The sequence below is a fragment of the Canis lupus genome, chromosome 19 (genome assembly GCF_048164855.1).
Source record: "Canis lupus baileyi chromosome 19, mCanLup2.hap1, whole genome shotgun sequence".
In the NCBI taxonomy this organism is placed as follows: domain Eukaryota; kingdom Metazoa; phylum Chordata; class Mammalia; order Carnivora; family Canidae; genus Canis; species Canis lupus.
In genome coordinates, this window is record NC_132856.1 from 53,954,673 (window position 1) to 53,975,385 (window position 20,713).

Here is a 20,713-nt window from a genome sequence, read left to right on the forward strand (position 1 = left end):
GACAAGCAGGAAAACTTTGGAAAATGATAATAATGAACACCAGCAGCCTATGGCCTCAAATCCTCACTGCTGCTTTATTTTTTTTAATTTTATTTATTTATTCATGAGAGACACAGAGAGGCAGAGACACAGGCAGAGGGAGAAGCAGGCTCCCTGCGGGGAGCCCGATGTGGGACTTGATCCCAGCACTTGATCCCACGACTCGAGGATCAGGCCCTGGACTGAAGGCAACGCTAAACCCCTGAGCCACCCGGCTTCCCCTCAATGCTGCTTTCTGAAGTGGTTGCCATTCTCAGCCCCATTTCCTAGATGACAAAACTGAGGCTCGGGGAAGTCTAGTCACTTGCCAAGCTCTCCTGAGCTCTCAGGAGGCAGGATCCCCTGGCCTCCCTCCAGATCTTCCTCCCAGCCGCCCTCAGGATTGCTGGGGACCATTGTGACAGCACCATCTGAGGACAGCTCTTTGGTCACAATGGGCAGTTCTGGACCACAGCGGGACACAGCCTTGGAAGGAACATGTGAGCATCCTCTGGGAGACTGGGGACAGAAGGAGTCTCAGGGTCAGGCCAGAGGCCAAGCGCATTTTCTAGGACTCATAAGTCCCCATGCCACCCCTTGAGGTAAGTAGCATGTGCTCATCCCTGCTATGGAAGCTGAAGTTCACAGGAGCCCAATCACTTATTCCAAGGTGACCTAGCTAGTAACTTCAGTTGTCAGATTCTCCATAAACTATTTGAGGACTTCTCAATGCTCAACTATTTTTTTTTAAATTTTATTTATGAGAGACACACAGAGAGAGAGAGAGAGGCAGAGACACAGGCAGAGGGAGAAGCAGGCTCCATGCAGGGAGCCTGATGTGAGCCTGATGTGGGACTTGATCCCGGGTCTCCAGGGTGAGGCCCTGGGCTGAAGGCGGCACTAAACCGCTGAGCCACCTGGACTGCCCCTGCTCAACTATTTTAGGTGCCAAAGTGATCAAAAAAGCAAACACAGGTGCTGAAAAACTGTGGTGTTGTTAAAATGCTTGATGCCTGTTTTCTAAAGAGGTCAACATGAGCTAGTTGTGAGCTGATGGGGTCCGGGCAGGGCTGGGCCGGCTCCCGGGTTGCTGGTGGCACCCTAGGGGCTGGTCTCTGAGGCGCTGGGAGGAGAGACTCCTCTGCTCTGACCAAAGGCAAGAAAGGCCCAGTCAGCTAAGCAGGCTGCTGGCAGCCGGGAGCTGGAGCGAAGTGCAGCGAGAGGTGTCTCAGCCTCAGACAGTTTGAGGACTGGAAGAGATCCAGGAGAACAACTGCAGAGGGCAGGAGGGCCCATGAGGAAGTGTGTGGCAGAGATGGGACAGTGGCCAGGACTGAGCAGACATAGAGGGGAGAGCCATGGCCTTGACCCCTAAGTGAGGGTGAGGAGAGGGGGCTCCTGTAGCAGACAAACTAAAAAACAATGGTTAATTCTCTCGGCCCTTTTTTTTTTTTTAAGATTTTATTTGTTCATGAGAGACACACAGAGAGAGGCAGTGACACAGGCAGAGGGAGAAGCAGGCTCCCTGCAGGGAGCCCGGTGGGGGTCTCGACCCCAGGACCCCGGGGATCATGCCCTGAGCCAAAGGCAGATGCTCAACCACTGAGCCACCCGGGTGTCCCATGTCCCAGCCCTTCCTGATGCTCATTTTGTAGTGGCCTCGAGAGGGGCCTTTGCACCTGCTGTTCCTTCTGCCTGGAATGTTGTTCCCTCAGGCACCCAGAAGCTCCTCTCCCCCCCTTCACAGCTCTTTGCTCCTCATCTCAGTGACACCATCCCATTTAAACCGGCACCCCTCCCACCCTCACCCCCCATCCTCCTACCCTGTGTCATGCTTTTACCCGCAGCACTTAGCCCCTTCTCCTAACTCTGCAATTTATGGGTGTGCACTTATTCAGTGTTGTCTGTTACCTCCACGCCCCATTATGAACCCCGCGAGGGCACGGATCTCGGTCCGTTTCGTTATCTGACGGTCCCCCCTCCCAGGGGGCACACAGTAAGCGTCAAATGAATGATGATACGCCTGCTTTTCCCGGGGCGGGGGGCAGGCACCGGGGCTGCGCCTGCTTTGTACGGCGTCCCCGGCCCTCCGCCGAGTGCCCCGCGCCTGGCACACTGCAAGGGGTCAAAGGCAGCATTGTCCTCGGGCGGCCGGGCCCTGGCTCACTCCCGGATCTCCGCCCCTCGCAGGTGGCGCCCTGTCCCGCGATGGCCGCGGTCGCCCCGCTGCCCTGCCCGCTGTCCCGGCGGGCCTTCCTCAAGGCCTCGCACTTTGCACTGGGGCCCGACCCGCGGCTGCACGCGGGCGCCATGCAATCCACGTCGCATCGGGACTTCCCGGCCCACCCGGGCGTCACCGGCGCGCCGCGGTGCCAGCAGCCGCCGCGAGGGTCCCTCTTGCCCCGGGACGCGCGCTCGCGGGGCGCCGAGCTCCGGTCCGAGACGCACTGCGCGTTCGCGCCCCCGCCGCCGTGCACGCGCCCCGAGACGCGGGAGCGCACCCCCGCCCTGCAGGGCAGCGGCCTGCGCGTGCACGAGTCCGCGCGCGTCCGCACCGGCGCCTCCACCATGCGCGCCGACTTCGGGTGGCCCGAGGCGCCGGCGCGCGCCCGCGAGCAGATCCACGGCGCGCGTCTCATCTTCGACCGCGACTCGGTGGCGCCCGGCGACCCGGCCAAGCTGCGCATCCCGCCCACCACCCACCAGGACTTCTACGCGCTCCGCGCCCCGTGCCCGCAGCCCCGCGCGCCCTGCTGCCACCTCGGTGAGCGCGCCCCGGCCGCCGGCGCGACGTGCCAGCCCAGTGGTTGGGGGGGGGGGGGGGGACTCCGCGCCCTCCCCCAGGGGACGCGTGGCTAGATCTGGAGATTGTTTGTTTTTCTCTTAAGATTTTATTTATTTATTCATGAGAGAGGCAGAGACACAGGCAGAGGGAGAAGCGGGCTCCCTGTGGGGAGCCGTATGCCCGGACACTAACCCGGGACCCCGGAATCACAGCCTGAGTCAAAGGCAGATGCTCAACCACTGAGCCACCCAGGTGCCCCTGGAGATCGCTTTGGTTGTCAAGGGGTGCCACTAGCAGGGAGTGAATGGAGGCCGAGGATGCTGCTAAACGTCCTACCGTGCACAGGACAGCTCCCCCTAGTCCAGGATTATCCGGCCCCAAATGTCAATAGTACCGAGCCCAAGAAAACCTGGAACCTCCCTGAGCCTCGGTTTCTATATCCATGGAATGGCATAAGCTCCTGAATTTTTCTCAAGGGCCTGTGCCATGGGCAGAAGCCATGAATGGTGGTTTGGAATCAGACAAATCTAAGTCACCCCCACCCCAGCCCTGCCACCCTAGTAGATACGTGACTCTGAGCAAGTCGACCTCTCCAAGCCTGGATTTTCCTCATCTGCAAAATGGGTGCAACAATAGCACCCCACTTCATAGGAGCTGGTGAAGCCAAAAGAGCCCAGAGTGCATGATGCACCTGGCATAGAGTGAGCACTCAAAAAAAAAAAAAAAAAAAAAAAAAGAGTAGCTGCCACTTGTTGGATTTTCCAATTCTGTGACTCTAAGGGACTGCTGGTGGACGTCACTAGTTCAGAGTCCCTCCAAGCTGGACTTAGGGATTGTCAGATCTGGGTTTGACTCGGTTCTGGTTTTGAATTTTCGTGACTTCTGGCAAGTCATTTGGCTTCTCTGAGGCTGTAAAGTGGAGAGAATAAGATGAACCCTGCAGATGAGGCTTGAAGCGCTTACCCTAGATTCCTAGTTCAATACTTGGTAGCTATTCTTGTATCATCCTTTGTATTATTTTTGGTGTTTTTTTTTATTTTTTTAAAGATTTTCTTTATTTATTTGAAAGAGGATGCATACACATGAGTGGGGTGGAGGGCCAAGGGAGAGGGAGAAGCCAACTCCCCGAGGAGCAGGGAGCCTCATGTGGGGCTTGATCCCAGATCCCTGGGATCATGATCCGAGCCAAAGGCAGATGCTTAACCCATTGAGCCACCCAGGAGCCCCTATTTTTGGTGTTTTCCACACAGCCCTCAGGCGAGGCTAGTCAGGGCGGCCCAGCTCCCCTTTCCAGGCAGGGAGTTGCATCCCAGTGGGCCTGAGGCTGCAGGGGCTCAGTGTCCTTTTCTGCTCACTCTTGTTCCTCCTCAGGGGGCCTGAACCCCCTCAGGTGGGACCACAGGAGACAGGACAATGGGACCTCCTACCAGAGACACTTCCAGGCTCTGCCGAGCCCACCTGCCTTGATGTGTAAGAGGGTAAATCGAGGCGGGGCTGGTGCTGCTGGGGAGGGCAGCAGGAGGGGCTGGCTGGTGTTGCCCTTTCCACCTCTGTCCACCCCCAGGCCTCTTCCAGCGTGGAACTGGGAGACTTCAAGATTGGCTATGGGCCCATGTGTTCAGAGCAGAAACAAGCCTACAGGCCTCAGGGTCTGCCCCCAGACAGGTAAAAAGGGATGGTGGCCTTTTACCAGGACAGGGTAAAGGGCTCTCAGTGACATGTGGAGTGTGCTGCCCAAGGCTCTAGGGCCAGTACTTTACGTCTGAGACCTCCATCCCCTACCAGCAAGGCTCTCTACTGGGTCAAGTCACCCACCATTAGCACCCCACGGCTTGGCCTTTGGGAAGTCTGCCCCTCTCCCATTTCCTCCGAGTTGCAAGGGCCCAGATCAGATGAATCCCATCCCCTCTTATCTGCAGGTATGACAAGGCTCAGGCCACAGCCCACATCTACCATGTGAATATTTGTCCTGGAGATGGCCTGTTCCGTGACAGGACCACCAAGGCTGAACACTTCTATGCCCGAGAGCGAGGTGAGCCTACTGCCCGTCCCACCACCCTCCCCCTGCCCCCTTCCCCACAGTGGCCTCCCAGGTCTGCTCAGCACCTGCTCTGCCCCTGGCAGAGCATTTTGTTCTTCACCATGACCAGACTCCAGCATCGCACATCCTGGAAGGAAACTGGTGCCCTGGCCCGGGCAGCCTCACCACCTCCATGCACTCCTTCCATGGCCAGGTCAGCAGGAAGGGGGAGGGAGACACCCCCCACCCCCCAGGCCCAGGCTTAGGCTCACCAGGTAAAAGGGTTTCCCGGGCAGTACCAATAGCAAGTGCAAAGGCCTTGAGGTGAGACTGAGCTTGACACGTGTGGGGGGGGGGGGGCGGGGGGGATCTCCCGGATCTATCTGCCGGTCTAGGGTTAAGGCACTCAACCACTCGGAGCCTCAGTGGCTCTGTCTGCAAAATGAGATACATAGCCTGCTCCCAGCGCCAGCCATGTGGGCCCCAGAGAGGGTGTGAACTATCCAAAGCCGCAGGGCGCTGGCCTCTTCTCTCCCCCCTCCCCGGGTTTTGGGAGACCCCGGGAGCTCCCCACATGCCACGTGGTCCTACAGCTGCCGGTGACCAAGCCACCCAGCCGCCACGTGCCTCACGATAAACTGAAGAGCCACGTGTGCCTCGGGGACTCCTCGCTGCTCGGGCAGTTCCTCCATGGGCTCGGACTATTGCCCCCCCGAGAAGGCACAGAAGTCGCAGAAGGCGCCCAGTCTCCACTTGCTGCAGAGCAGCCTGCCCCAGGGCACCTACAGTGCGCGGGTTGCAGGGGAGGGGCGGGGGGGGGGGGGTTCCCGGCGCAGCTCTAGCCCCGCCCCGGCCGGCTTCGCCCCGCCCACTGCCCGACCCTGGCTCCGCCTCCTGAAGAGCGAGATCCCGCGCGGTGGGCCGCGATCGCAACTCTGCCCCTGGACGACCCGCCCCTTCGAGGACTTGACTCCCCCCTATCCCCCCACCTCCACCGAGGCATCACCCCCGGCCCAGTCCCGACTCTAAGCCCCGCTTTTCCGTCAGGCTCTGGCCCCGCCCCCCGGCCCCGGCCCCGCCCTCCAGCCGGTGCTTGCCACGCCCCCGGCCCCTCCCTCCTCCCCGCCTCCTCCTCCATCCTCCCCGCCAACTTCAGCGCGGGCTCTGGCTTCGCCAAGTCCTACCCCATCCCTAATCTCGCGCGCTCCCGCCCAGGGGCCGTGCCTCTCCTCCCTCAGCCCCTCAGCTCGACTACCCCCACCCAAATCTCCAGAAACAGATTTTTTAACCACGAACCAGAAGATGCTGAAGCCTCACAGAACAGCTCCGGCCTCCGTGACTGAGGACATGCTACAGCGGGTGAGGGCGGGGGAGGGGTATCTCCCTGACCCGGTGACCCCCCACATCAGTGCAGCTTTATCTCAGGATGATAATACCATCTCCTCAGGCCCAGAATTAGTGTGAAGTCCGCTCAGGGTCTCTCGAGGGTGACCCCGGGCACAGGGTCATCTTAATGTCAGGGTCAGGGTCAGCTTCTTCGTATCACCAGCCACAGTTATTATACCCCCAGCTGAGGGTTAGCTCCGCGTTGCCTAGGGTCACCGCGGTCCTGAGGTCCTGCCGGGTGTCCCGGGTTTCTCTCCAGCTTCTCATCCAGCTCCTGGGTCAGCCCAAACTAGGCTCCAAACAGCCCACATCCTCAGAACCCAATCATCAGCCTTTGTGCTCCCAGGATCCTATGGGGGGGACGATGTATGGGTCATATGGGGTGGGCCCAGGTAGGCCAGCCAAGCTCCAAGCTGTCTTGCCGGGCTGCCCGCCCTGACTTCACAGTGCAAGTATGGCCACATTGAGCCCCCGCTGGGTGGACAGCGCTTCTTCTCAACCCAATACGAGGATGAGTTTGTCTCCAAGTTCCAGGGCCCAGCAGTGTTGAGATTGGTCAATCTTCAGGACAGCCATGTGCCTCTGGGCTCCCCTCACCCCTGGGGCTGTGGGGCTGGGAACATAGACCCTCGGGCCCCCCAGACCCCTACCTACCCATGCCCTAGTCAGCAATAAACACTGCTTTGACAACCTCCCACCCCTCCCCATCAGTCAGCCATGAAAGAGGATGCTTGGTGGGATGGGAGCTGTGCAGGAGAGAGTGATTCCATCAAACAACCCTGAACGGACACTCCTTGGACCCAGAAGATCGCCCCACTCTGGGCGAGGAGGCCATCCCAGCTTGTGCAAAGGCCTGGTGATTGGACTCAATGTGAGGTGTTCAGGTGCACCAACAAATACGAATGATGTGGAGGGAGTGGAATGTTGAACAGGGCAATGTGGTGAAGGGCTGAGAACACAGGCTGAATGGACAGAGTCCAAATCTTAACTCCTCTGTCCTGGACAGTAGTCTCGGGCAAGTCACTTAACCCCCCTGAGCCTCATCTGTAAGGTGGAAATGAATGTTATAAATGAGAAATGTACACACCTGGTGTGTGTGGCTGGGGGTCAAGGAGGAAGAGCACTTCCCTTCTGAACATGAACGTATGGAGGAAAGAGGAAGACGAGGGTATGGGAAGGAGCTTTCTATCGTTGAGAGAGTCGGGGGAGGGCTCAGAGGAGGGAGACTGAAGGGGTGGAGAAGCTGAGAGTGACCCAGAAATCTCTCCACCATTATGGGTGAAGATCGGAAGGTCAGCAGTTTACTTGCTGCGTGGGTAACCGGTCTCCAGGTCAGAGCTGGGTCCAGGGACGAATCAATAAAAGCCATCAGATATGATCAAGTTCAAGGGAGTAGATGTCCAGCCAGGGATGAAATGAAAAGGTTGGAAAAGGGACGCCTGCCTGGGTGGCTCAACGGTTGGGCGTCTGCCTTCCACCCAGGGCGTGGTCCCAGGGTTCCGGGATCGGGTCCCATATTGGGCTCCCTTCATGGAGCCTGCTTCTCTCTCTGCCTGTGTCTCTGCCTCTCTCTCTCTCTCTGTCTTTCATGAGTGGTAAATAGAATCTTTAAAAAGAGGGGGGGAATCCCTGGGTGGCTCAGCGGTTTAGCACCTACCTTTGGTCCAGGGCATGGTCCTGAGGTCCCGGGATCGAGTCCCACCTTGGGCTCCTTGCATGGGGCCTGCTTCCCCCTCTGCTTGTCTCTACCCACCCACCCCCTCTCTCTCATGAATAAATAAAAAAAATCTTAAGAAAGGAAGGAAGGAAGGAAGGAAGGAAGGAAGGAAGGAAGGAAGGAAAGAAAGGAAAGAAAGGAAAGAAAGGAAGGAAGGAAGGAAGGAAGGAAGGAAGGAAGGAAGGAAGAAAGAAAGAAAGAAAGAAAGAAAGAAAGAAAGAAAGAAAGAAAGAAAGAAAGAAAGAAAAGGGGATCCCTGGGAAGAAAGAAAGAAAGAAAGAAAGAAAGAAAGAAAGAAAGAAAGAAAGAAAGAAAGAAAGAAAGAAAGAAAGAAAGAAAGAAAGAAAAGGGGATCCCTGGGTGGCGCAGCGGTTTGGCGCCTGCCTTTGGCCCAGGGCGCGATCCTGGAGACCCAGGATCGAATCCCACATCGGGCTCCCGGTGCATGGAGCGTGCTTCTCCCTCTGCCTGTGTCTCTGCCTCTCTCTCTCTGTGTGTGACTATCATAAATAAATAAAAATTTATTTCAAAAAAAAAGAAAAGGTTGGAAAGGAGGAAGAGGGAGTGGAGCCCTGAAGCCCATCAGGGACAAGGTTTGACAATCCTACCATGGTACCTTGGACAGCGCTCCCCCCCCCCCCCCCCAAGGTCTGGGGTGTGGTGAGATTGGGTCTGTCTAGGATAAAATGAGCCTTGGTGGCCATGCCCAGGGTCCGCTTCTGTAGGCTGTAGAGAATCTGGTTTCGGGGAATGAACATGGCTCCCTGACCCTGTAGTCAGACCTTCAAAGACCAAGACCTCCAATCCAATGAGCCACTAAGAGCCAAGCTCAAGCCTGGCCAGGAGTATTTTCCCCATGGGCAGCAATTCTGTAGAGCCTGGTTGTCATCTCCACAGAACAGGAGTCCAGCTTTGGGTCCCACAGTAAGATGGCCCTTTGGGTGCACTCATAGTATCTATGTAAGTATCTTCTAGCCGCAGAGGACCCCTCGTGTTTGCTTCCGCTAAAGATGTACATGACACACTTCTGAATTGCCTCATGATAAACCAGGATTTCTCAACCCCGTACTATTGACATTTTCGATGGGATCAATCTTGTCAGAGGCCCTTATGTGTGTTGTAGGATGTTCAGCATCATCCCTGACCTCTATCCACCACAGGCCAGTAGCATTCTCCTTTTAGCCCAGCCAATGGTGACAACCAAAAATATCTCCAGGCATTGCCAAATGTCCCCTGGGTAGGGGTGATGGGGGTGGTGGTGCAGAGAAAACAGTGGCCCTGGTTGAGAACTACGGCAATAAACCCATCCTGCAATTATCCCCAGGACAAAATCAGGCTCTCCTGATGAAACTGGTCTGTTGACCAGATGACTACTAACAAAAAGGTTTTTCTGGGCAGCCGGAGTGGCTCAGCGGTTTAGTGCCGCCTTTGGCCCAGGGTGTGATCCTGGGGACCCAGGATCGAGTCCTACATTGGGCTCCCCGCAAGGAGTCTGCCTCTCCCTCTGTCTGTGTCTCTGCCTCTCTCTCTGTGTCTCTCATGAATAAACAAAATCTTTTTTTATTTTTTAAAGATTTATTTATTTATTCATTCAGAGAGAGCGAGAGAGAGGCAGAGACACAGGCAGAGGGAGAAGCAGGCTCCATGCAGGAAGCCCGAAGTGGGACTCGATCCCGGGTCTCCAGGATCACACCCCGGGCTGCAGGCAGCGCTAAACTGCTGCACCACCAGGCCTACCCTAAAATCTTCTTTTAAAAAAGGGTTTTTCCTTCATGCCTTGCCTGCCAGGAAGCTCAGAAAGCTTATATCGGTGTTCATTTCCATGTAGCTCTGGTTGCACGATTGTTTGTGCTTCTGCGTGGTTCTTGGAATGGTTTAAAGCAACCCAGACACCAGATGAAAGATAATGGGTAAGAGTTACAAGGAGGCAGATTTCCATACAAATTGAAGCATTTTCTAAAAATGGAACTGACTAACCCCGGGATGGGTAGCCAGGAAAGAACGGGAGCTTTACTAGAAATATTTTCAGTGTAGAAAGATGCTTCATCATGATTTGGGACATGTTTTATGGATTTATGTTTCTCCCTCTGTATATTCCATTCACCCTTCCCCACGCCAAAAAAGCATTTCTTATCAACTACAAACCCCAAAAGGTTTATAAAATAAGATAAATACAGTAGGTAGGATTGAACATGGGAGAACGGATTAATTTTTAAAGAAAAATAGTGCAGCACTGAGGGGGGCACTTGACGGGATGAGCACTGGGTGTTATTCTGTATGTTGGCAAATTGAACACCAATAAAAAATAAATTTATTATTATTAAAAAAAGAAAAATAGTGCATCACGGAGCAGCAGAATTCAGACCTGCCACTTCGCTGTCTTTCTATCCCTCAGCAATGATGTCATGTTGTACTCCTCACTTTCCTCGTGTGTCAAGTGGGTTGGCCATAGTTCTTCATAAAATGGGTACAAGATTTAAATAAAATATGCACATACCATTCTTAGAACAGGGCCTAGCATTTGGCTGCAGCGTGAAGACGGCTGCAGTACCCATATATTTTTTTAACATCTTAGTCATTTTTGTTGCAAGTGACAGAAACCCAGTTTGGTCTAGCTCAAGTAGAAAGGAATTTTATTGACTTTGTTGGAAAGGAAACCACAAGCCCAAAATGGTGTAACCTGGGCCAGGCTAAGTCACCAAACCAGGGGTTAATACCTAACCTTATCGCTGTTTCAACCACCCCCAGAAATGTCTTTTTTTTTTTTTTAAGATTTTATTTATTCATGAGAGACAGAAAGAGAGAGGCAGAGACACAGGCAGAAGGAGAAGCAGGCTCCATGCAAGAGCCCGACGTGGGACTCGATCCCGGGTCTCCAGGATCACACCCCAGGCTGAAGGCAACACTAAGCTGCTGGGCCACTGGAGCTGCCCCAGAAATGTTAAGTCTTAATTACCAATTGGGAATTTTTTGATAAGCACAAAGGTAATCTGTAGCATGGACCTTCACCAGGGACAAAAGGTGAGGCAATCGATTTAATAAAATCCCCCCTGCCTTCCCCTAAGGGCAAGTGACTGTAACAATCCTTTGGCTTATAACTTTCTTTCCCTAACCCCCTTCCTATAAAAACCTTCCACATTGTACAACTCCTTGGAGTGTCCCTCTATGTGTTAGAAGGGATGCTGCCCAATTCATGAATCTTTTTAAGATTTTATTAGAGGGACGCCTTGGTGGCTCAGTAGTTGAGCATCTGCCTTCGGCTTGGGTCGTGATCCCAGGGTCCTGGGATCAAGTCCCACATAGGGCTCCCTGCAAGGAGCCTGCTTCTCCCTCTGCCTGTGTCTCTGCCCCCTTCTCTCTGTGTCTCACATGAATAAATAAATAATTTTTAAAAAGATTTTATTAGAGAACAAGGGGTGGTGGTGGAGAGAGAGCAGAGAGAGGGGGAGAAGCAGGCTGCCTGCTGAGCAGGAAGCTGAAAGTGGGACTTGATTGATCCCAGGACCCTGGGATCATGACCTGAGCTGAAGGCAGCTGCTTAACCAACTGAACCACCCGAGCGTCCCTCATGAATTATCTAATAAAGCCAATTAAACCTTCAAATTTATTTGGATAAATTTGTTTTTTACAATTTAGAAATAAGAAAATCCAGAAGCTCCCCGTCACCTCGCAATCCTATTATCCCTCTAAATGGTGGCAAAAGAGGATGCTAACAACCTCTAGATTAAAGCCTTAAAGAAAGAGGGGAGGTCTTGCCCTCAACTCCTCTTTTGGAATTTTTTTTGTTAAATATTTTATTTATTCATGAGAGACACAGAGAGAGGCAGAGGGAGAAGGAGGCTCCCTGCGGGGAGCCCGGTGTGGGACTTGATCTCAGGACCCCGGGATCATGATCTGAGCCAAAGGCAGAGGGTCAACCACTGAGCCACCCAGGCATCCCCTCTTGTTGGAATTTAAAGGACATTTGAGTCACATGCCCAGCCCCGAGCCAATCACTGTGCCCAGGCGGATAGAATGCTATGATTGGATGGCCCAGCTCACAGGCCCACCCCTGGGTGACTTGGTTCCCCAAGCCCTACCACGATGTTTGAGCCTGGAGCCCAACCTTGCCGGACCCTGTCTCCTAGCAACAGACCAGCGTCTGCCTCTCCCCTTAGCATCTATATTGCCCCAGGTTACAACGCGGAGGGTGGAAAGATATCTAATAGGCACTTCCCAAAGGAGGGTAATTGCACGTTTATAGACCGGGAGTGCTCAGTGTTGCAAAATAGCCTGAGGCATCGAGTGGCCCCTGGTTCTCCTATAATCCCAGTCTTATCTTCCACGTTATTACTAATTTCCTCCTCTAGCTTGGGGCCGAGAATTCAACTCTGGCAGTCTCACAAAATCAAGGGGATGCTAGTCTCTGCTGCAAGAAGTGTATAGAGGCAGCTGGCGGCGTCTAAGGAGACCCTGCTGGAGGCTTTGTGAAGGCACCCACATATTTCAACACCCTGATATTTTTCTCAAATAGTTTTCTCAAGAGACATGTGACTAGAGTCCCAAAATAAAATAAGCAAGATTTTTTTTTTAAGGATTTTATTTATTCTAGGGAGAGAGGAGAGAGGAAGCAGGGGAGGAGCAGAGGGAGAGAGATAAGCAGACTCCATGCTGAGCATGGAGCCTGAAGTAGGGTTCAATCTCAGGACCCTGAGATCATGACCTGAGCTGAAACCAAGAGTGGATGCTTAACTTTAACCAACAGAGCCACCCAGGCACTCCCAAATAGGCAAGATTTCAATCAGCTTATTTTTCTTCCACATAACAGGAATTTCTTGTTTCTCTTCTCAGGGCAGATTGTATGCACGGCAATAAATCTAGGGAGTCCCATTCAGTTTATAGTGAATATCTTGTCTGCGGTGGCCCCGTCCCTCTACCTCACCTTTGCTCCACCAATTCCACATTTTAGGTAGTTCCCTCAATATCCTTCCCTTTCCAGGTACTAATTCTAAATTAGTCAAGACTATCATGGATTCAAGGAACAGATACCCACTAAAACCAACTCAATGCCCAGGAAATTTGTTGGCTCATGGTATTGGAAAGAATGAGGGCTTCTGGCTTCAGGTATGGCTATATCCAGGAGCTCAGCCAATATAGACAGAACTTTCTCTTCAACTCTCACCCGTACATCCTGGTATAGATTGGCTTCAATCTGTAGACTGTTCTTCCTGACATCTGGGGTGGGGGGAACTGCAGGTAGGATGAGGTCCTATCTACAGTTTCTAATCCCGGAGGAAGAACGAGACCCTCCAATGTCATATCCTCCAACCTAATGGTTGTGGCCAGGAGATGGGATTCTCTGAGTGGTCAATTTAGTGATTGAGTGATACTGGGGGGCTGTGTTAGATTGGAGTAGTGGGGAAGAATCCACAGAGGGAAAGCAAGGTGCTGATAGAGCTACTTAGCAGACAGGGGTGCCTGGGTGGCTCAGTCGATGAAGCATCTGACCCTTTATTTCAGCCCGGGTCATGAGATGGAACCCCACATTGAGCCCTGAGTAGGGCTCTGTGCTCAGTGGGGAGTCCGCTTGAGAGTCTCTCTGTCTCTGCCCTCCCCACCCTCTAAAATAATAAATAAATCTTAAAAAAAAAAAAAAAGATAGCAGACAGAAAAAAACAGCTGTCATTACAAGTATTATTTACTATGGAATCTTCCAGGAGGTGGTAAGATGAGGAACCAGTGACATAATCCAATTTCAGTTTCAGATCTCTCAGATCTGCCGTGGGCTTTTCCACAGAAAGGTGGAAAGCCAGTTTCAGACCTCGAGTTCGGTACAGATCTAGAAGGTTCAGGAAAGAAAAGGGAAAAGACCTGGAGGCCTAATTTGCTTGAGGCTGTATTCAAGGGTAGGTGGTGTCAGAATTCACCAAAGACCATCAGAAATATACCTGTAAGTAAAAAAAAAAAAAAAAAGTTTTTTAGCTTGGTCCAGCAGGGAAGATCATAGGCCAGGAAGCGTGGGTGCCTCCATAAGAGGCTGTTGGAGGACAGGTGGGCACCACATAGGATTCAGGCATGTGCTGGGTAGTTTTAAAGAGAATTACAAAGAGAAGAAGCAATTCTAGGTTGGTGCTGTTGGGAAGCAGGGAACAGACTGGTGACTGGGTATTTGGATGATTTTTTTAAAAAATATTTTTATTTATTCATCAGAGACACAGAGAGGGAGGCAGAGACATAGGCAGAGGGAGAAGCAGGCTCCCTGCAAGGCGCCTGATGTGGGACTTGATCCCGGGACTTCAGGATCACGACCTGAGCCGAAGGCAGGTGCTCAACTGCTGAGCCACCCAGGCCTCCCTATTTGGATGATTTTTATCTCAGAAGTGGGAGGATGGACGCGGAGCTGTCATTGGTAAGAAGCAGTAGCAGTTGTGTCAGTCCGGGAGACGAGGGCGTGTATTCGTTTCTGTGGTTGCAGAGTGTCCTTGTCTCTCGCTTGGTTCAGACGTGGTCACAGAGCGGCCTTGTGTGATCATTGTTTATACTCTGTGACCAGTGTTTATGCTCAGTGAAGAACATCAGGGCCCAGCTGCCAGCTGCCGGGGCTGGTGTTCGCTCCCTCTTTGCGGGGATCTGGGTCTCCAGGTAAAGTCTGCCCAGAGTCCTGCCCAGCTGTGTGGCCTAGGCCTCTCCAGAGATCGTCACTCCGGTGGGCAGCAGACACAGGCAGTCCACCAGTGACAGCAGTGAGTGACCCACCAGCCCGGTAGGAGGAGGAGGAGGAGAACACTCAGGGACGCGGCTCCCAACCCTTTCCTTGGGGCGTCTTACAGGGAGCCGCCGGGCTGAGCAAAGATTAACAACTTTGCAAACTGCAGGGCTTCTCGGAGCCGTGGCTTTGCGGATGTGCACGGCCAGCGACACAGAAGGTCTGGTCTTTCCGAACAAAGATTCGAGCCAGAGGCAGGGACAGAGACGGAGACGCAGGGGCAGAGGCGGGAAAAGTGACAGCAACTGAGGCCGAGAGGCCGAGGCGGGGAGGGCGGCAGAGACAGCGGGACGCGGCCGGAGGGGCGGAGGGGCGGAGGCGGCCCGAGAGGGAGGGCGAGGCGCGGCGGGCCGGGCGCCCGGGCGCAGACAAAGGCGCGGCGGCGAGCGGGGCGGCCGGGCCGGGACAAAGGCCGGCCCGGGGGGCGGGGGCAGCGATGGCGACGGCCGCGGCGGGCGCGGGCGAACTACAAGTCCCAGCAGCTCCCGCTGCGGCCCTCGGCCGGCCCCTCTCGCTCCTCGGGAGCGCCTGGCGGGGCCGCTGGGCCGAGGGGGCCGCCGGCGGGGCTGGCGGGCGGGGGGCTTCCTGCGGGCCCCGGGGGCGCGGCGGGCCGGGCAGGGGCGAGGGGCGCCGGGTGAGTGTCCCCGCGAGCGGGCCGGGCGGGCGGGGGCCGGGGCCGGGCGGCGGCGGGGGCGGGCGCGGGGCGCGGCCCGGGGCGACCTCTGTCCGCCGCTCCCCCCACGCCAGCCCCCGCCCGCGCGCCGCCCGCCCGGCCCCGGAGAGCGGGGTCGCGGGCGGGAGGGGAGGGCGAGGGGGCCCCCCGCGGCCCGCGGGCCTAGCGCGCCCTTTCCGCCGCCGCGTCCCCGGGGGGAGGGCCCAGCCCGAGCTGGGCGCCTGAAATCGGGAGGTGTTGCGGGAGGTGGGGGGCACCCCTCAGCTGGGGGGGGGCGGGAGCTCAGGACGCCCCCTCCCCTGGAGGCGATCCAGACCCCCTCCATCCCAGGAACCCTGGAAGACCCCCGAAGTATTGTTGTCCCCACCCTCCAGCCTGAGGTCGGGAGTTCAGGAGGCCCTTCCTCAGGAGGGGGATCCAGGGGTTCCCTCTGGCCCCCTGGAGCCCAGGTATTGTTCCCCTCACTCTCCAGTCTTGGGGCCCAGAGTTCTGGAAGCCCTTTCCCAGGAGGTGATCCAGGGATCCACCTACCCCCGTCTTCAGCTAAGAGGTGGGAATTTGCAAGGCCACTTCTCAGAAGGCAATCTAAAGGCGTCCCTGGCCCCCAGGAACCCAGGAAGGGACCCAGGCATTGTTCCCCCTCACCCTCCAAATGTGGTGTCTGGGTCCAGGAGGTGATCTAAGAACTCCACCCTCTCCATTTGCTTAGCCACTTCCAGCTGTGGGGTTGTGGTTGGAGATGTCCCTCCCCCCTGGGACAGATCTGTCTGCTCCTCACCCCCAGCCTTGGGGTGGATAGCTCGAGGCATCACCTCCCCATCAGGTAATCCTGAGCTCCTTTTGCTCCCCAGAAGGGCTCCCAGCTATTGTTTGTCCACCTGGCTTCCAACATCCAGGCATGAGGCTGGAATTCTGGATCTTTTCTCTAGGAGGGAACTAAAGTATCCTGACACCCATCCCCATACCTCAGCCTTGGGATCAGGAATCTCCCTTTCCTAGGAGATGACCCAGGAGCCCCGCCAGTAACCTAAGAGGGGCCCCAAGTATTATTTTGCCCTCTCCCTCCCCCAGGAGTTAGAATTCAGGATCTGCTATGCAGGTGGGCAAACAGGTATAACACCTGTCCCTGCTCCCCTGGCTACGGGGTCTATGGGCCTCCCTGTACCCCAATGTGTCCCACCATATTCCCTCAATCCCTCTAGCTTTAGGAACTGGCATTTGGATACACAAGTGTTTTGACAGTCACTCCCAACCCTGAAATGTGAGGTCTGGCATTTACGTGGCCTCTTCCCCAGCAAACAGGCTAGAGGTTCACCTGCCCTCCCCCAGTGATGCAAGGGAATTACCAGGTGTTGTTTGCCCCCCACTCATCCCCCAGATACCAACTTCAGAGCTCAGGATGCTTCCTCTCCACAAGATAAGCCAGAGGTTGCCCTTGGTACTAGGAACTCCCAGATATGTCACCCCCAACTATGGGAATGGAATTTAGGTCATGTACTTAGGACCGAGGCACTCACCCTCTTCCCCCTGAGGGATCACCAGTCAAGGGGGTAGGAACCCTGGACTCTGTCTCCTCCACAGGACCCAAGCTTCGCACCAGAGGAGGAGGAGCCCAAGATGGAGAGAGGGGCAGAGCCCTGGAGCTGGGTACTAGAGACCTCTAGTGCTGGGTCCCCTGACTTCCATCCAGGTGTGCTGAGAAGGGAAGCTTCCCCCCATCCCCGCTCCGTGTCCCACCAGGGTCCCTCTTCTCCCTGTCCTGGCTGGAGTGCACCACAAGTCTCCCCGCAATCTGAGACAAGAGAAGGATCCCGGAGTGGGTTCTGGGGCATGGCACGGCCCCCTCTCACTTCCCTGCCCAGACTCTGAAAGAGGCCCCCTGTCTTCCAGAACCTGCCTCCACCCACCCTCTGTCCTCACCCTGCAGATCCTGCCCCAGAAGCAGCCAGCACCTCCACACCAGGGATGCGGCGCTCGGTCCTGGTCAGGAACCCAGGCCACAAGGGCCCGAGGCCCACTTATGAAGAGCTCGACTCCGACTCAGAGGACCTGGACCCCAACCCTGAAGAGCTGGACCCAGTTTGTGAAGACCCAGAGCCTGACCCAGAAGACCTCAACACTGTCTCTGAAGACGTGGACCCCAGCTATGAAGATCTGGAGCCTGTCTCTGAAGATCTGGACCCTGACGCTGACCCCGATGCGGAAGCTCCGAGCTCCATCTCAGCCACTCGAGACTCGGATCCCCAAGATCTCGACCCCATGTCTTCAAGTTTCGACCTCGATCCAGACGTCATCGGCCCTGTCCCCTTGGTTCTTGACCCTAACAACGAGCCCCTCAGCCCCACCGAATCCCCAGACCTGGACCCCCTCTCGTCCGGCCTCACTGCCACTCCCGAGGTCCTGACCCCCAGCCCCGCGGTGCTCCCGGCCCCTGCCAGCCCTCCCCGGCCCTTCTCCTGCCCCGACTGCGGGCGAGCCTTCCGCCGCAGCTCGGGGCTGAGCCAGCACCGCCGCACCCACAGCGGCGAGAAGCCCTACCGCTGCCCCGACTGCGGCAAGTCGTTCAGCCACGGCGCCACGCTGGCCCAGCACCGCGGCATCCACACGGGCGCGCGGCCCTACCAGTGCGCCGCCTGCGGCAAAGCGTTCGGCTGGCGCTCCACGCTGCTCAAGCACCGCAGCAGCCACAGCGGCGAGAAGCCGCACCACTGCCCGGTGTGCGGCAAGGCCTTCGGTCACGGCTCGCTGCTGGCGCAGCACCTGCGCACGCACGGCGGCCCGCGGCCCCACAAGTGCCCCGTGTGCGCCAAGGGCTTCGGGCAGGGCTCCGCGCTGCTGAAGCACCTGCGCACGCACACGGGCGAGCGGCCCTACCCGTGCCCGCAGTGCGGCAAGGCCTTCGGCCAGAGCTCGGCGCTGCTGCAGCACCAGCGCACGCACACGGCCGAGCGCCCGTACCGCTGTCCCCACTGCGGCAAGGCCTTCGGCCAGAGCTCCAACTTGCAGCACCACCTGCGCATCCACACGGGCGAGCGGCCGTACGCCTGCCCCCACTGCTCCAAGGCCTTCGGGCAGAGCTCGGCGCTGCTGCAGCACCTGCACGTGCATTCCGGGGAGCGCCCCTACCGCTGCCAGCTCTGCGGCAAGGCCTTTGGCCAAGCCTCCAGCCTCACCAAGCACAAGCGGGTGCACGAGGGCGCAGCGGCAGCCGCCGCCGCCGCCGCTGCTGCAGCTGCCGCCGCAGGCCTAGACCTCAGCCCTGCCTCGATGTTGAGGCCAGGGCAGGTCTCCCTCCTGGGTCCTGAGGCCGTGTCCGTTCTCGGCTCTGGCCTGGGCCTCAGCCCTGGCCCCAGCTCTGGCCTTGGCTCTGACCCTGGCTCGGTGCTGGGCTCCCTCCCTAATCCCAGCCCCAGAGCTGTCTCCGGCTCTGAATCCACCCCCACCCCTGAGTCTGTTAAGTCTTCTGACCCTAAGCCTGGTCACAGCGCCAATCCTGACCTTGTGGCCGGCCCTGAGCAGGATCCAGTGCCCAGCCCCAACCCCAACCCCGAGTCTCACCCTGAGCCCTGCTCTCCCGCCCATGACACTGCCAGCCCAGTGCTCCCTACTGGCGAGAGTCCCGAGTGGGTGCAGGAGCAAGGGGCACTGCTGGGGCCGGATGGCTGAAGTGGACGCCGACACTCACGGGGGCCTGGGGAAGTTGTGTGTCATGCAGTTTAGTAAAATCCTCCCACTGCCTCCTGGCTCTGTGTCGTGTGGTTTGCCTGTTTCTCTTTTTCCCCTGATGCATGGCCCCTTCCTCAGGAGATGGGAGGGTGTGGCCTGTGCCTGCCATAGCTGGAACCCCGATCTCCTGGCTCCCCCCTCAATCCTCCAGGCTTCCTAGTTCCCCCACAAGCTCTCACACAGATCCCTCCCAGCAGTCACCCCTCTGCTCCCCCAGGCCTGGCCAGCCTAGTCTAGGACAGTCTTTCCCTGCAGGTGGTCTGAGCAGGATCTCTTCCCTTTGGCTTTCCAAGTGGTGAAATTTCTGGCATGTCGACAGTCTAGTAGGCTGATAATGGAGGCTGATAGGGGACCCTGCAGGCAGACCTACCCCATCTGCTCCCATAGCCTTGCTCCTCTCAGCCCAGGTTATAGGCACGGTGCTGGACAGAAGAAGTTGCTCATTGATGTGTTCAACAAAAATCTGTTGATTGCTGGGGTCCCAGCCGGGAGCAAGATAAGCATCGCCTTCACAGAAGTCACAGATGTCAAATTCAGGAACGTTTCAGAAGCAGTTACAAGGTATAGTTCATATAAGAGAAGCATAACAAGACTTGTATCCCCAACACCCCCATCAGACAGGTAATGTGCAAAGGACATAGCAAGGTTTGGAAGAGACGAATCTCACACAACAGCATGAATACTCATCACGCTCATGATCCGCAAAAGGATCAAGACTTTTTTTTCTTTTTACGATTTTATTTATTTTATTTATTCATAAGAGACAGAGGCAGAGGGAGAAGCAGGCTCCCCACAGGTCCCCCAGAGGGAGCCTGATGCAGGACTCAATCCCAGGACCCCAGAATCATGCCCTGAGCCAAAGGCAAACAACCGCTGAGCCACCCAGGCATTTTAGATCAAGACTTCTGATTTACGTGAGGGGACCGCTTTCCTGAGAAAGGATTCCATAATCCCAACAGCACTACTTTAATTGTCAGTACTGTTTGCCAGCCTCGTGCAGTGCTCTTGCATTTTAGGCTCTGGTGTTTTCTCATTTAATTCAACAGCTCTATGAAGCAGGTAACTATGACTAAGTATCCCCATTTTGCAAATGAGTAAACAGGCACATGGAGTTTAAGGGACTCTTTGGAAGACGTAGAAGTGGCAGTTGGCAGGGCCTGGATTTAGTCCAAACTGGACCTCAGAGCCTGGGTTCTTTTTTTCTTTTTTTCTTTTTTTTTTAAGATTTTATTTATTCATTCATGAGTGACAGAGGCAGAGACATAGGAAGAGGGAGGAGAAGCAGGCGCCATGCAGAGAGCCCAATGCGAGACTCGATCTCGGGACTCCAGGATCACGCCCTGAGTCAAAGGCAGACTCTGAACTGCTAAGCCACCCAGGCGTCCACTAGAGCCTGGGCTCTTAACCAGCATGCTTCAAAGCAAGAGTGCAAAGGCCCTGAGGCCGTTGAGCTATAAGCTAGACCAGATGGAGGCCAGAACAGAGGGCCCTGCTAGGCTGAGGTGGGACTTTGTCATCCCAGAGCAATGGGAAGACATCGGCAGGTTGGGGCAGAGGACTGATACGAATTACTCTTGGAAAATGCTTCTGGCTGCTGCCTGGAGGGTGTAACGGGAGGGGGTCAGGAGTGGGAGCCTCAGGCC

The 20,713-nt window shown here is 56.0% G+C and overlaps 1 protein-coding gene, 1 long non-coding RNA gene and 1 other non-coding gene across 15 annotated transcripts; 2 read left to right on the forward strand and 1 right to left on the reverse strand.

Moving 5' to 3' along the window:
• The first annotated feature begins 463 nt into the window (after window positions 1-463).
• ZNF358 (zinc finger protein 358) lies at window positions 464-19,087 on the forward strand. 13 transcript variants are annotated; one of them, XM_072787409.1, is made up of 8 exons: window positions 464-620; window positions 2,209-2,782; window positions 4,175-4,281; window positions 4,368-4,468; window positions 4,723-4,835; window positions 4,928-5,037; window positions 16,926-17,034; window positions 17,272-19,087. In XM_072787409.1, the coding sequence occupies exons 1-8, from the start codon at window positions 606-608 to the stop codon at window positions 19,008-19,010; spliced, it is 2,868 nt and encodes a 955-aa protein (XP_072643510.1). In that variant the 5' UTR covers window positions 464-605; the 3' UTR covers window positions 19,011-19,087. The 13 variants fall into 13 exon arrangements, with proteins under 13 accessions (XP_072643510.1, XP_072643513.1, XP_072643522.1 ...); XM_072787412.1 differs by lacking the exons at window positions 464-620; window positions 2,209-2,782; window positions 4,175-4,281; ... (1 more) ...; window positions 4,723-4,835; window positions 4,928-5,037 and adding an exon at window positions 14,148-14,314; XM_072787411.1 differs by lacking the exons at window positions 464-620; window positions 2,209-2,782; window positions 4,175-4,281; ... (1 more) ...; window positions 4,723-4,835; window positions 4,928-5,037 and adding an exon at window positions 14,390-14,547.
• Window positions 5,509-6,903, forward strand: LOC140610893 (uncharacterized). Its single transcript, XR_012012334.1, has 2 exons — window positions 5,509-5,610; window positions 6,039-6,903. It is a non-coding gene; the product is annotated as an uncharacterized lncRNA (long non-coding RNA).
• Window positions 19,088-19,681: 594 nt separating the features above from the next.
• Window positions 19,682-19,781, reverse strand: LOC140611488 (small nucleolar RNA U13). The gene has a single exon (XR_012012642.1). It is a non-coding gene; the product is annotated as a small nucleolar RNA U13 (small nucleolar RNA).
• Between the last annotated feature and the right edge of the window lie 932 nt (window positions 19,782-20,713).